General features: G+C 42.0%; 2 protein-coding genes across 6 annotated transcripts in view; one reads left to right on the plus strand and one right to left on the minus strand.

Annotated features, from left to right (window-relative positions):
- The window catches only part of psd3l (pleckstrin and Sec7 domain containing 3, like), a 120666-nt gene extending 116934 nt beyond the window's left edge, over positions 1-3732 (minus strand). For both annotated transcript variants that reach the window (XM_084103605.1, XM_084103604.1), the window contains exon 1: positions 2907-3732. In XM_084103605.1, coding sequence (XP_083959731.1) covers positions 2907-3434 — 528 coding nt within the window. In that variant the 5' untranslated portion in view covers positions 3435-3732. The remainder of the gene's footprint in view (positions 1-2906) is intronic.
- The window catches only part of sh2d4a (SH2 domain containing 4A), a 44245-nt gene that overhangs the window by 14514 nt on the left and 16204 nt on the right, over positions 1-13527 (plus strand). The gene's annotated exons all lie outside the window — the stretch shown is intronic.

Raw genomic sequence — 13527 nt, forward strand, 5'->3', positions numbered from 1 at the left:
TCTAACGCCACTCCTCCTCCAAACACATGAACACACACACAACAGTCTGCAAAGCGTCACGAGAGACGGCGTTAAACTACCTCATGTTTGAAAGCACATAACATTACAATAATAATAAACATAAACAGCTTACAGAGCGCTGACCTGTACCACCTGACTGCTGCAGATTCATTTCGGCGTTGATAATGTTGCCATTGAAACGCATAAATTCGAGTCACAAACCGCTCTGAGTGTAACGTCACGGCCCACGGGTTTGCATCTCTCCAGATTACAGTAGTTGTAAAAGGCGGCTGCTGTTGTGGCTCTCGGTGACTGACGTCTGTCTAAAGCCTATTCGGACGGGATTAACTTTACTAGGGTAGATGGAGTAATGTCATTTTACCACAGGACGTCTGTAATATTAATGGCCAATGCGCACAGGATAAGAGATCTCAGTAAAACTAGCAGAAGTGGGAGAGTAACTCGATTTGCACACCGCCGTCACTCCTGTCGTCATGTGTGTATTACGCTGCTTCCTGATATCACGTACGCAAACAGATATAACCTTTATATATATAAACGATGAAATGATATAACGTATATAAACGTCAAACGATGTATTAATTAACTTCAGATTGGATTGTGTTGGTAATAGGCACTTAGCTAACGCTAAAAGATGTTTCGTGCCTCTGTCGATCTTCTCTCTGATCTGACTGGTGTGTGTGAAACACTTGAGTTTTCCACAGACTCGTCCCAGCGTCTAGAACGCAACTGATGCTTCTTCAAGCATCTCCATACTTGAGAAACCGCGGAAAACTACTTTTAAACAGGAAATGACAGAATATTTACGTACATATTTACAGCGGGTCTATTCGCACGGCATTAGTATCACCTGAGGTCATTTTTCCAGACCTTTTTACTGAAGGTAAAAGTCGCCGTAATCTTTACTGACATTGTCTAAATACTTTATTTACTCTAAATACTACATTTAGACCACTTAACTTAGTGATTGCTATCAGGATGTGAAGACTTTCAACCAGCATAACATAAAATGTTTCTGGAACAAATCAGGTACCCAGCCTTTAACTTTTACTCACAATTGTGCTATTGTACTATCATAGTGATATCTATTACAGCAGCATTTGTACTCCTGTGATATTGCTAAATTGAGCATGTATTGTAGAGTCAAGGGAAACTGCAGAGCTTTTGTAACTCATGAGTATGAGTATGAGTATGTGCTGCAAACGGCAGTGACGGGTTTGATTCCCAGGAGGCACATGAGCGATTACATGTGATCAGTATCTGACTGACCACCAGGTCTTTGTTTACCTCTAGATTTTTCACCTATGGTAATTGATTTCTCTTTTGATGGAGTCTGTGCTGATTCATTTTGTTGTGATGCTTGCGTTACTTTACTAAGAAAGCCTCCTCCAAGCACAAACACATCTTACACTCAACAAAAAGCTCTTTGGCTGATAAAAACATGATGGTTCCACATAATGAAAACATGTTATCTCTTGGAGATAGCATGAAGTTTTGTAATAAGTTGTATAAATACTTGCTTGAATCAAGTTACTGGATTCATCGAACTTGAATTCGGTTTAGTTCATACATGTTTCCATCATGTGAAATCACTGTCCACTATTGAATAAAGTTCAGCCAAAAATACTTCTCTGTACACATGATGGGTGTTGGCAGCCAGAGGACGGTACTGGTTAATCCATGGCATTCCCATATAGTTGCATTTTTATGCAACTTGAACTCTTGTTAGCTGGTCCTCCTCAACCCAAACACATCCTCAACACTTCACCACAGTGCTAAACCCCCAGAAACACCAACATAACACAAACGCTTTTCAATACCAAAGTAATAGATTACCAAGTCTCCCCATTTCACATCTTCATAAAAATGCATAAAATAACAGTATTTCAACACTTGCTCTGCGTCTGAAAATGAATAGTTATCTACTAATACATGCAAAAAACAGAGCGCCAACCGAGTAGTTTGTCCGAATACATATCTGAAAAACAAAAGGCAAAACGTCCCGGAATGGCCTTCAGCTTCCGGCAAGATTCTGACAGTAATAACATGGCGGATGTGTCCAAATTTTATACTACCCATATTCATACTATATACAGGCAGAGCATACTTTTCGCGAAGTAAATTCAAATTAAAATGTAGTACCTACCTATACCAGACAGTACGAGATTTCAGACGCAGCGCCGATCTCCCTAACCAGCCCTGTACAAAGCATGATGGCAAGTGGGAATCCAGTTTTCTACTTGACTGAAACATGTTCTTTCGACATGAAAACATGGAGTTAAGCCAAAGGGTAACTGTTTTAAGTCAGTTTCACATGATACAATCATGTCTGAATGAGAAACCTGACACAATGTTGTTAAATCCATTTTCATTAAATCAATCATATTTAAGGAAGTGAAATTCCACAGGAAGAATGCACTGCCGCAAAAGTGTTGACCCTAAATCACTCTTGATGTCAAGTGCACTTTCACAATAAATAACAGTTGCTTCCATATTTTCTCCATACAAAATACATTCACTCATTTTAAGTATGAACTAAATGTCCAAATATGTATTAGGGCCATTGTACAATCCTCAAAACTTGTAAAAAGTAAAAGAGGAAGTTGAAAATTGGTTCTAGTCCATTTAATGTGAGGAATGGCCAAGATGGGCTTCAGATATCAGCTGTAATCAGCACATCTGGGTGGAGAGACAAACAACACTCAAAACACTCAAATCCCAAAGAGGCGCTCTTCAGATCAGTCTAAAATGACACTGTCAGTCTGAACACATGCAAATCAACCAGTAGTAAATTAACCATAATACAACATATATGAAAATCCATCAGATGTGCATTAATGTACAGTGTGAATTAAAGACAGCATTATTAGTGGAAGCGCATGTACCTTGACAGGAACGGCAGGTCTGAGTCTGGCCGACGGCACCATGATGATCTGTGTTTCTGCCGTCACCGGCGAAGTCTCAGCGGCGTCCTGGACAGGAAGCGATGTCATGCCCGCGTCAGGTGTGTCCTGGACAGGACGTGATGTCATACCTGCGTTAGGTGTGTCCCCTGAGGAGCTGTGCCGCAGGACAGGTGTGTGTCGGTCCCCATACAGCTTGGAGGAGCGCTCGACGACCGCGCACAGGAAGGACCTCTTGCTCTCGCTCGCTCTGCTCCAAGCACAGGCTTCCTCTTTCTGTTTGGCGCTGTGCACCCAGCTGGTGTGGGGCGCCCGAGGCTTGCTGAGGCTCACCACGGGGACAGCAGGAACCGGGGGGAGAACGAGAGGCTTCGGGCTCAGTGTGGGTCTGATCCCGGCAGTCCTGGCGCTGGCCAACGCTCCCGCTCCTGCTCCTGGATGGAGGAAGCTCACTCTGGTGAGCGCTGAGAGGGAAGAGTTCCCCTCTGAAGCAGGACTCATCTGGCTCATGATTTCAGATTTCCCTCGACGTAAAATCCAATTAGGGAATTCTGTGTCTCATCTAGTGTCGGCTGTCCTAATTTCGATTCTCAGTGAAGAGCTCCAATCTGTAGTTTCTTCTTGGGAAGCACTGTAATCCAATGCTATAGTGCTATGAGTGTCAATACAATTACTCGTAATATTGTAATATTTTGGTGCACGTCCTCGAAGAGACGGGTCTTGGCGACCCCTGGCAGAGGCTCTCCGGATGGTGAAACTGTCCCGTGAGCTGGTATGAGACTGGCGCTGATGGACCTGGAGAGTGACTGAAGCTGGACCCAGAGGAAGGAAGTCTTACCATGATGATGATCTCCAGTTTCCTGAGGAGAGGCTAATCTTTCTGAGTTTGGTGTGAGGGGCACTGGAGAGCTCACCAAGGAGAAGTCCCAGAATCATAAGGGCCAGGGTGGCACGATTATGACAAAAATCATAATTGTCGATTATTCCCTTTAAATTGTAATTGCGATTATAAATTACGATTATCACAATTTACATTGAATGATGTTTTGAATAGCTTTATGCCATTATCTGAAGCGACTGCGTGCCATATTGTTATAAGCAAGCAAACACTCTTCCTGAAAAACTTTATAGCATTAAGCCTTTTTTTATATATGTCAAATATAAAAAATAAATAATGATTTAAAGACACCAAACCAAAGTAAATATATGCATGGTATTATAATGTTATACTAAAACTAAAATTAAAACAATGGGGGGGAACCCTTAAGATAAGCTGTAGAAAGAAAAAAAAACACATCTTAAGCACACTTTTTTTTGTAACTGCGCCTTTAAACGAGTACAGAATTGTGGCATCCGTAATTGTAATCGCAATTATAAATTCAATTAATTGTGCAGCCCTACTGGTCCACCCATTGTTGATCCACCCAAACTGCATTAACTAAAAATCGCATTTCGTCACTCCAGGCAAATACAGTAGGCTACATACATAAAGTTGGAGAAGTATTTTATTTCAAAGAAGAACATTTTTGACATGATTTATTAGACTATGATGAATAGAGTGCTGCAGTGACGGTGTTTTTGTAGGCCAAAACGAAATTTAGCATCACCCTGGATCCCTCAACAAGAAAAACCAATAGGATTTTTCCTTTTTTTGACACTTGAATTATTGCATAAAATAAGCTCTGTGACCTAAAAAAAGTTACATGCTTACATGCTTTGTTCATCATAATAATCTTCACAAATGAACAACTTGAAGCCTAAATACAATCGGCAGAAGTAAAAAGCTAAATGTAGACTATAAACGGACACCACAATTGCATTTGAGTTAGAATAGTTTGCAAGGGCGAGACTATGTGCAGGAGTTACTGTTAAAACTAATGTTACAATATTTAGTTACTTTAGAAGTAACTAATTGCGTAACTTAGTTACTTTTTATGGACAGTATAATGTGATCCATTATTTTTAATTAAAAAAAACATTAGTTTTATTTTTGGCAAATATAGTTTCAGCTATTTTTAGCTGCTGCCATTCTGGATCGTAGAAGAAGTCGGGGTTGTTTATCTAAAGTGATTTTTGCTTATTGATATGGCTGCACTGGATCATTGAAGGTCAGCAGCGAAGACATTGGTTACTAAGTGAGATTAAATACATAAAGTATATTCATGTAATTTAAACTATTTAATAATTGCAGGTTTGCGTAATATTCTGAGTTTGCATTTCACTTCATTTTGAGGAACACTGAATGTGTTTTTGTGCAAGTGAGATGAGTAAACGGGATGTTCACATTTAGTCTACAATACTCATGTTTTCACTCACGCCTCTGCACTCACCATTCTCCCAGTATGGGGACAATAGAGCTGTCAGTCAATACATGGGAAAAGTCACTTTTGAAGAAGTAACTCAGATATTTTGTTGTAAATTTAAAAGTAATGTGTTACTTTACTAAGTAATCTGATAAAGTAACTCACGTTACTTGCAATGCGTTTTTTACGGTTAAAACGCACAATGAAGATGATACAAAGTAATCTAATAGCAAACCACCACATTAACACAAACATTAACCAACGAGGACTGAACAGAACAGTGAGTTATAAATAAACATAAATGAGGACACTAAACAGGAACAGCTGGACCAAAATTAACTAATCAGACACCATAGCAACTAATGAGATCCTCATACAGACACAACAGGAACAACTGAACAGAGCATAACTGTGACAGCGTTATCGCCAACACTGATTATGTGAGACTTCATGGGTTTTCTTCTTCGGGGTGATGACGTTAATGCCAACAAACTCTGTAGTGCCATTTATCTACTTGTTAGCAACTGCCTTTTTAAAAAGCTGAGATTTTACAGAGGAGAAGACCGAGCATGTGCCTGTCAGAGTCACATGACACGCATTATTGAGCCTGAACGTCCAGGAAATGACCACTGAACTGAAAGGGAACAGTGAAGCCTTAAACATTCAAAACAGTCAACTATACAGTCAGCCCTGCAAAATATCTATATCCAATATATGAAGGATTAAGGCACTGAGTGCTGGATATCTTAAATCCTAAAATTCAACACACCTCTAAACCTACAGTGCATCGATATTTAGTGATAGAAAAACAAAATTTAGTCTGTTGAGATCATCAGCATGCGTCTTCTGTCCACTAAGACTTCTGATTTAAGGAAGTATTGTAAGACTATTAGATTTGTTTTCCCTTTCAGTCCTAATGATGAATCTTCCTGTCAGTCTGATCATGTTAAATGTTAAAAGTGTTCATACAGTAACTGTGAGCTGTGTGTTTCATGCATTGCTCATGTATAGGAGATTCAAGATAAATGGACAAGTATTTGCATACTTTATACCTGCGATAGTCACCTGAAAAAGTTGACAGTGTTGTCTTGGCCCTTGTTTCATGCAGTCCTCCTGTCAAATAAATGGAGACAGGACGGATAATGTTGTGAAATTGTGAACTGGGTTACATCAGAACTTTTCAGCTCAGAAAATGAGGGCATTCTACTATTGAAATTAACCTGCTACTGATAAGAGGCCAGAGATTATTCAAGAAACAGACTGGCAGTGTCTTAAAATAAAAAAATGGGTCAAACTGTGATTGAGCTGTGAAAAGAGCATCAGGACTCATTACTTGAACTAGTTTTAGCAATAATAGTTTTGCATAATGCACCTGCCATCTCACATACAGTACGCTTCATTCCAGACAGGACTGCTGACTTTAGCAATGGCTCAGTGTTTCTCGATGATATAATGAGCCTCTCAGTCTGAAAGTTCCTGTTCACTGAATGTCACTCACACCAGGTTCAATGACACTTTCATATACGGTTTCCTGACAAAGTCGCTGACAAAATGTGCAGCTGTCTCATTCCAGTTCTTTACATCACTATCAGTGTGTGGTGCTAGTGTAAAAGTTTGGCAGTGGCAAAAGTGGGGTTTTCACAGTGTTGCGATAGAAGAACCATTTTCGGTTCCCCAATGCCCTTTCAGTGAACGGTTCTTAACCATGTTTTCTTAGTGTGAATCTTTTTCCACTATAAAGGACCTTCTGTGCAATGGAAAGGTTCCATGGATGTTAAAGTTTCTTCATGGAACAACAGATGCAGATAAAAACCTGTATTTTTGAGAGTGTTTGGACGGATTGAATTGTGTGGCACAGAACGCTTGTCGCAATACCTTCATCTATTAAATACAGCCGTGGCAGTGACGTAAATTTTGTGTTTCGCAAAGCTTGCTGCTTCAGTATTTGTAGAAAATTCTTTTCAAGTTTCTCCTTGAAAACAATGAAAAGCATTTCATACGTTTTAAAGGCTTTTATTGGTAAAAATTCAATACATGTCAATGTTTACAGTGTTGACCTTTCTTCGTAACCTCTGCAGTTCGCTCTGGCATGCTGGATATCAGCGTCTGGGCCAAATCCAGACTGATGGCGATCCACTCTTGCTCCATAAGTGCTTGGAGTTGATCACTCTTTGTGGGCTTCTGCTTGTCCACAAATATTTTGAGGATTGACCACAGGTTCTCTATGGGATTAAGGTCTGGAGAGTTGCATGGCTAGGCATGGTTGCATCCAAAATTTCAATGTAACGATATCCGAGCCACATTTCATTTCACTCTTGCCTTGTGACATGGTCATCCATCATCAAGAAATTGACAGAATGCATAGCTGATATAAAAATTTGGATGACCAGTAATTTCTTATTGTATATTATTTGTAGATTATTGTAATGCTATTATGGGTGGTTGCCCTGCATGCATAATAAACAAACTACAGCTGGTCCAATATGCTTCACTATTGGCACGACACAGGACTCCTGGTAGCGTTCATTTTTTCTTCTCCGGACAATCGATTAGCCTTTACGTGGCTTCCCCTACTAGTAGCAAGGAGTAGTTGCAAGGTTGCAAAGCGAAACTGATGTCTTCACAACGTCCGCAGACCGCAGCCCTAGCGTTAACGCTACTTCAGCTCAACGTAAACAACCCCAAGGGACACCGGCCCATCTCACTGCTCTGTGTTACATACAAGCTCCTCGAACGTCTTATCCTGGCGCGTCTCAATCCAGTGGTCGACTCCAAACTGCCCAAAGAACAAGCTGGCTTTCGAAGCAGTAGGTCAACAACAGACCAGGTGACCCAAGACATAGAGGACAGCTTCCAGACAGGAGAGAAGGCCGGCACCGTTTTCCTTGACCTCACAGCCGCATATGATACTGTCTGGCTGCGCGGACTATATATGAAGCTTCTGGAAACCATCCCAGACAAGCGCATTGTGAGCCTCATAATGGAGATGCTGAGTAACCGCAGCTTTCGGCTATACATCAGCAATGGCCAAAGCAGTAGGGTGAGAAAGCTCAAGAACGGTGTCCCACAAGGCTCAGTGCTGTCACCTATGCTGTTCAACATCTACATCCACGATCTACCTGCTACACAATCGAGGAAGTTAGGCTATGCAAATGACCTGGCCATCTTACTGAGCAAGCCATCCTGGGAAGCAGTAGAGGAGGGCCTCTCTAAAGACATGAACATCTTGTCTTCATACCTGAAGAACTGGCTCCTCAAGCTTAGCACTGGCAAGACCGTATCAATGTTCCACCTCTACAACAAAGAGGCGTCCCGCAAAATGAACATCATGGTTGACAACACCCAGCTACAGCACCAGCCCTTCCCCACATACCTTGGCGTGAAGCTTGACAGAACACTGTCATTTAGACAACACCTGGACACGGTCAAGGCAAAGACAACCTACTGTGCCACGCTGATATGGCGCCTAGCCGGCACCACATGGGGAGCCTCCACAAAGACGCTTTGCATCTCCACCGAGGCCCTGGTGTTCTCAAGTCCTGAATACTGTGCTCTGGCCTGGTGCCGTAGCCCCCATGTCATTAAGCTGGACACTGCCCTTAACACCGCCCTACAGACTATCTCCGGATGCCTACGAGCCATTCTCCAACCAACCAACTGCCGAAATGGAAGGACCAGTGGAAGTCAGCAGAACCATCTCGGCTACACCTCTACGTTGAAGACCCCAGCAATGGGGCAGCAATGATGAAGTGGGGCATAGCGGAAAGTCCTCAATGCGAGTGTGGAAACCCACTACAAACTGTGGAACACATTTTAACTAGCTGCCCCATATATCGCCCCCCCGAACGGCGAACGTGATTTAACTGACCTTGATCATAGGACGCTGGACTGGCTCGCCTCAACAGAAATGAAGGTCTAAGGACATACGCCAGAGAGAGAGACTCCCACCTGCTGCCAATACTGAGCAGCTCTGAGCTGGTGAGACACGATTCTGCAGCGACTCCTAAAGTCCTGGGCTTACTGGGCACTCTGGGACGTCCTGAACCCTTCTTCACTGCAGTTAAACCTCTCCTTGAAGTTCTTGATCCAGTAAATGGTTCTTTCAGGTGCAATATTCTTTGCAGCAATTTCTTGCATGAGCACAGTGATTGGAAGCACTTTTTCCCTCCTTTTATAGCAATCAGTCTGCACTTATAATCCAATATCAGAGTGATTTCACATGACTAGCACTCATTCACATTTCCCCATGTGCTGATGATATGATTAGTGAAATGATGTTAGCTGGTCATTTTGTGCCAGGGCCAAAAAAACTGTGACACTTTGCAAAATTATCTAGAAACAATGTGAATCAACACCACAACCACTGAAGCAGCAAACTTTGCAAAACACAGAATAATATCCCTGCCAAAACTTTTGGCCATGACTGTGCATTATAAATGCCCTTCTATTGTTCCAGCATGACAATCACACTGTGCACAAATCAAGGTCCATATAGAAATAAGTCTGGTGTAGAAGAACTTGACTAACTTGCACAAATCCCAGAACTTCACTGAACACCTTCGGGATCAATTGGAAGAGCAGGACAGACCCCATCACTGACCTCACTGATGCTCACATGGGAATAACTCAATAACTCATAGTGACCAGTGTTTCCCAGCACTGCACATTTTATATGTCCCCCTTAATCAAACACATCTGACTCAACTCTGATCGATACTATATTTTAACTCAGTTCAATGTAAACGCCCAAGCATACCAAACGTCATCAAAGCATTGGCGGTGAGGAAAGCCGAATGTGGTGTCACCTTACGTCACCAAAAAGTTGTGCTTGAACTAGGGCTGGGCGATATATCGCATGACATTGTTATGCGCATCTCGTCAGTAAAGCCGGTTCCTTGATTAGTAGTAAATCGCCATCACCTGCTTTCAGATGGAGCGGCATTTACTACACAGAGCCGTAGTTCACTGACAAGCTGAGCCATATCGCATTAATTATCACGGACGTATCGCCTGCGATAATTAATGCGATATGGCTCAGCTTGTCAGTGAACTACGGCTCTGTGTAGTAAATGCCGCTCCATCTGAAAGCAGGTGATGGTGATTTACTACTAATCAAGGAACCGGCTTTACTGACGAGATGCGCATAACAATGTCATGCGATATATCGCCCAGCCCTAGCTTGAACACACCCTAAAGACTACATCCATCGCCCAAATAGCATGTGTGTTCTGTGCATGTGTGAGAAGAAATAACTCTCCACACCAGCAGGTGGCAGCAGCAGGTGGCAGCAGTCCATATGCAAAATTCAAAAAAGGAAACCAGAAGTGCTAGGACAGTGCTTGCTTTCAGACCAATCGTGCTCACCACAGATGGATTCAGTGAAATCATGTAAAATTAAAAGAGTGCCCCCTCTTGACTTTGTTGTTTGCTTGCTTTCGTCACGTTTTTTTTCTTCTCATGCACTGGTTCTCTAAGCTGAACATCCAATCAGAGTGATCTCTCTCACCGATAGTTCTGCCGCCAATTCAACATGCGCAATCGCCCGAAAAGCCACGGGTCCAAAAAGCGCCAACAGTGCAGAACACAACACACAAACAAAGTCGACTGATGCTCAATGACAGCCGGGGTCAGTAGCATAAACTTAGACATTATGTTAAGATCTAGTATGACCCACTAGCAGTTATTCAAGGGATGGTTAGTCTTACTTTTCGGTGTCAAATTATGCCAATGTACGTTTTTATGTAACTGACTTAAAGCTGCAGTCCGTAACTTTCATGGGTTAAAAATTATCCAAAATAAATTTGAGCAAGTACATAATCAGCCAATGTTCAAAACTCTCTGCTTGCCTTATCTTAATTCAAAATGGTAAGCTTTTTTGTTCATTAATAATGTTTTTAATTCCAGTGGTACTGGTGGATTTCCACGGGAAATTCGAGCATGTCTTTGCATCATTATTTCACATCTGTACACATAAAGAAGAGTCTCGGCTAGTAGGCTATGAGTGTGAGGATGTCGGTGGTGGAGATTTATAGCCTTTTCTCACAGCACTTGATATAATTAAACTTATCAATTTGATGGCGGATCCAGAAAGGTTCAAACGACAATCACCAGTGACAACTGGAGATTCACCCATTGTAAAATGCAAAAGACTTCAGTGACTACAGAACAAAAGAGACTGCAACCGGCCCGTGCGAAAACAAGGATAAATATCAGAAGGGCACCACAATGCTGATGTTGTTAACATTAACAATTTGAGAACAAAGTGTAATTTACACAGTTTGACGTGATATGATAAGCGATTGTTAGATTTAATCAGCGCAATTTACTGCAATGCTTTATTTCCTTAGTTGGTCAGAACAAAAGTGGATGTTACGTACTTGTTCAGACGACATTTTCCAGTGAAAATTCTTATGTTGGTCATACTTCCAAAAAGTATAATCTGTGATTGCGAATGCCAGTATCCACACCGGCGCGGTGACTGACAGCCGCACATTCTCCTCAAAACATTGTGTTCATCCGCGCCGTGCCGAGGCACAACCCACGTAAAGTTGATAATTCCGCGAATAACTGCAATTGCAGATTTCGAACAGAGATGGCAACAAAGAGGAAAAACTACGGACTGCAGCTTTAAAGTTATGAACAGTCTTAAAGAAAAATAATTGATGACTAAGTTGTAAGACTAGTCTAAGCGGTTTATGCAACCGGCCCCTGGTCGTGGCCTTAAACACATCTGCCATAGACCACACAGTGCTTGCTGACCAACTGAAGAAATGTCTTTTGTATCTGCACATAATTATTTTGACCTGTGAAGAATAAGACCATCTTTGTTTTCCAATGAACATGTTCCGATAAAGACAAAACTCTTTCTATTTGGGCGCAGACACAAGCAGTCATTCTTTAAGGGTTTCAGGGACAGCTGAGGTCTCTCAGATCCCGCACAGAGGATCCATTCAGTCACTGAGATACTGCCTTCTCCCTGAGATCTGAAGCAGTGCGTTATGTCAACAGCTTTGACCTTCCTTCCCGTCTGGTTGAACTCAATAATGGGACTCAATGCTCTGTTGTGGGGTCGTGACCTGGAACAGTTGCTCATAAGTAAACTTCCGCTGGAAGAAGCAAGATTATTGGGATATGGGTTATGTTTTTAAACCCAAAGTGAGCCAACCAAGGGTGACTGTGGCTAGGGAAAATCCACACTCCAAATCTGAGTTTTTTAACCACCATGAGTTGGACAAACATTGACTTTACAGTGACATGTCTATGGCTTTACAATTAAATTAGCAGTCTTCATAAATAGTGTATTAGGGGCTGTTTACATGACACCGTTTTCAACTAAAACCATAAAACGTTTAATGCGTTTTCGCCGTTCATTTACACGACAATGGCGTTTTGGGTGCCTGAAAACGCAAACTTTTGAAAAACGGTTTCAAAGTGCACGTTTTTGAAAATGGTCTCCGTGTAAAAAACTAAAACGTGAATCTCTGAAAACGATGACGTCATGCACATGCATATTACGTGTTCAGTCTATAGTGTGTCATCGCCATCTAATGGCCTGGCAGCAGAATACAGCGTTTTTATCTGTTTTCACGGATCCGTGTGAATGGGGATCGTTTTGACAATGGTGTCGTCTCTACAAGGGAAAATTCAAAGGAAAAACTTCTCCGTTTGAAGCAAATCGTTGTCGTGTAAACGTACCCTTGGTGCTTTCACACTTGGTGCAATTTCCTGGTCCAAACACAGCTGGGTTGTTTACAGCAGCTGTTTACTCCTGTTGTTTGGTAATGACGACGCAGCAGAAGGTGGTACACACGGCACAGCATTGCTCACCTCACTTTTATGTTGGTTTTTGAACCTTTGGTTTTGATTTCAAAGCATCAACACATAACGGCACTTGCAACTACCGCAAATTCTCATTGCAGTGTGTCACTCACGCTTGTCAGGACAATGAGTGAGAACACACAAACACAAGCACACAGTTTTATCCAATAATATGACACCAATAGTGGTTCACTTCCGCGATTAAGTACGATTGCTTTCAAATCACTAGCTAACCGTACCCTAGACCACCCTTTTTATGCAGACTCGGGTTGGGTTTGTGGGTGTGCACTTGAGAACACAGCCTCCACATCATTCAAATGAACTGAACCCAGATGCGCACCAGAACTGCTAGAGTGAAAGCACCCTTAAATGCATTGTTTCCAAACAGGTTTCCCAAATACTCATACCACCACTTAAGGTCACATTAGCTACATTTTAGCTCACATTTTGCAGGAAAAAAGGTCCATTGTCTATTGCCAAGA

This window comes from Abramis brama (assembly GCF_963993115.1).
Source record: "Abramis brama genome assembly, chromosome: 25".
Classification (NCBI taxonomy): domain Eukaryota; kingdom Metazoa; phylum Chordata; class Actinopteri; order Cypriniformes; family Leuciscidae; genus Abramis; species Abramis brama.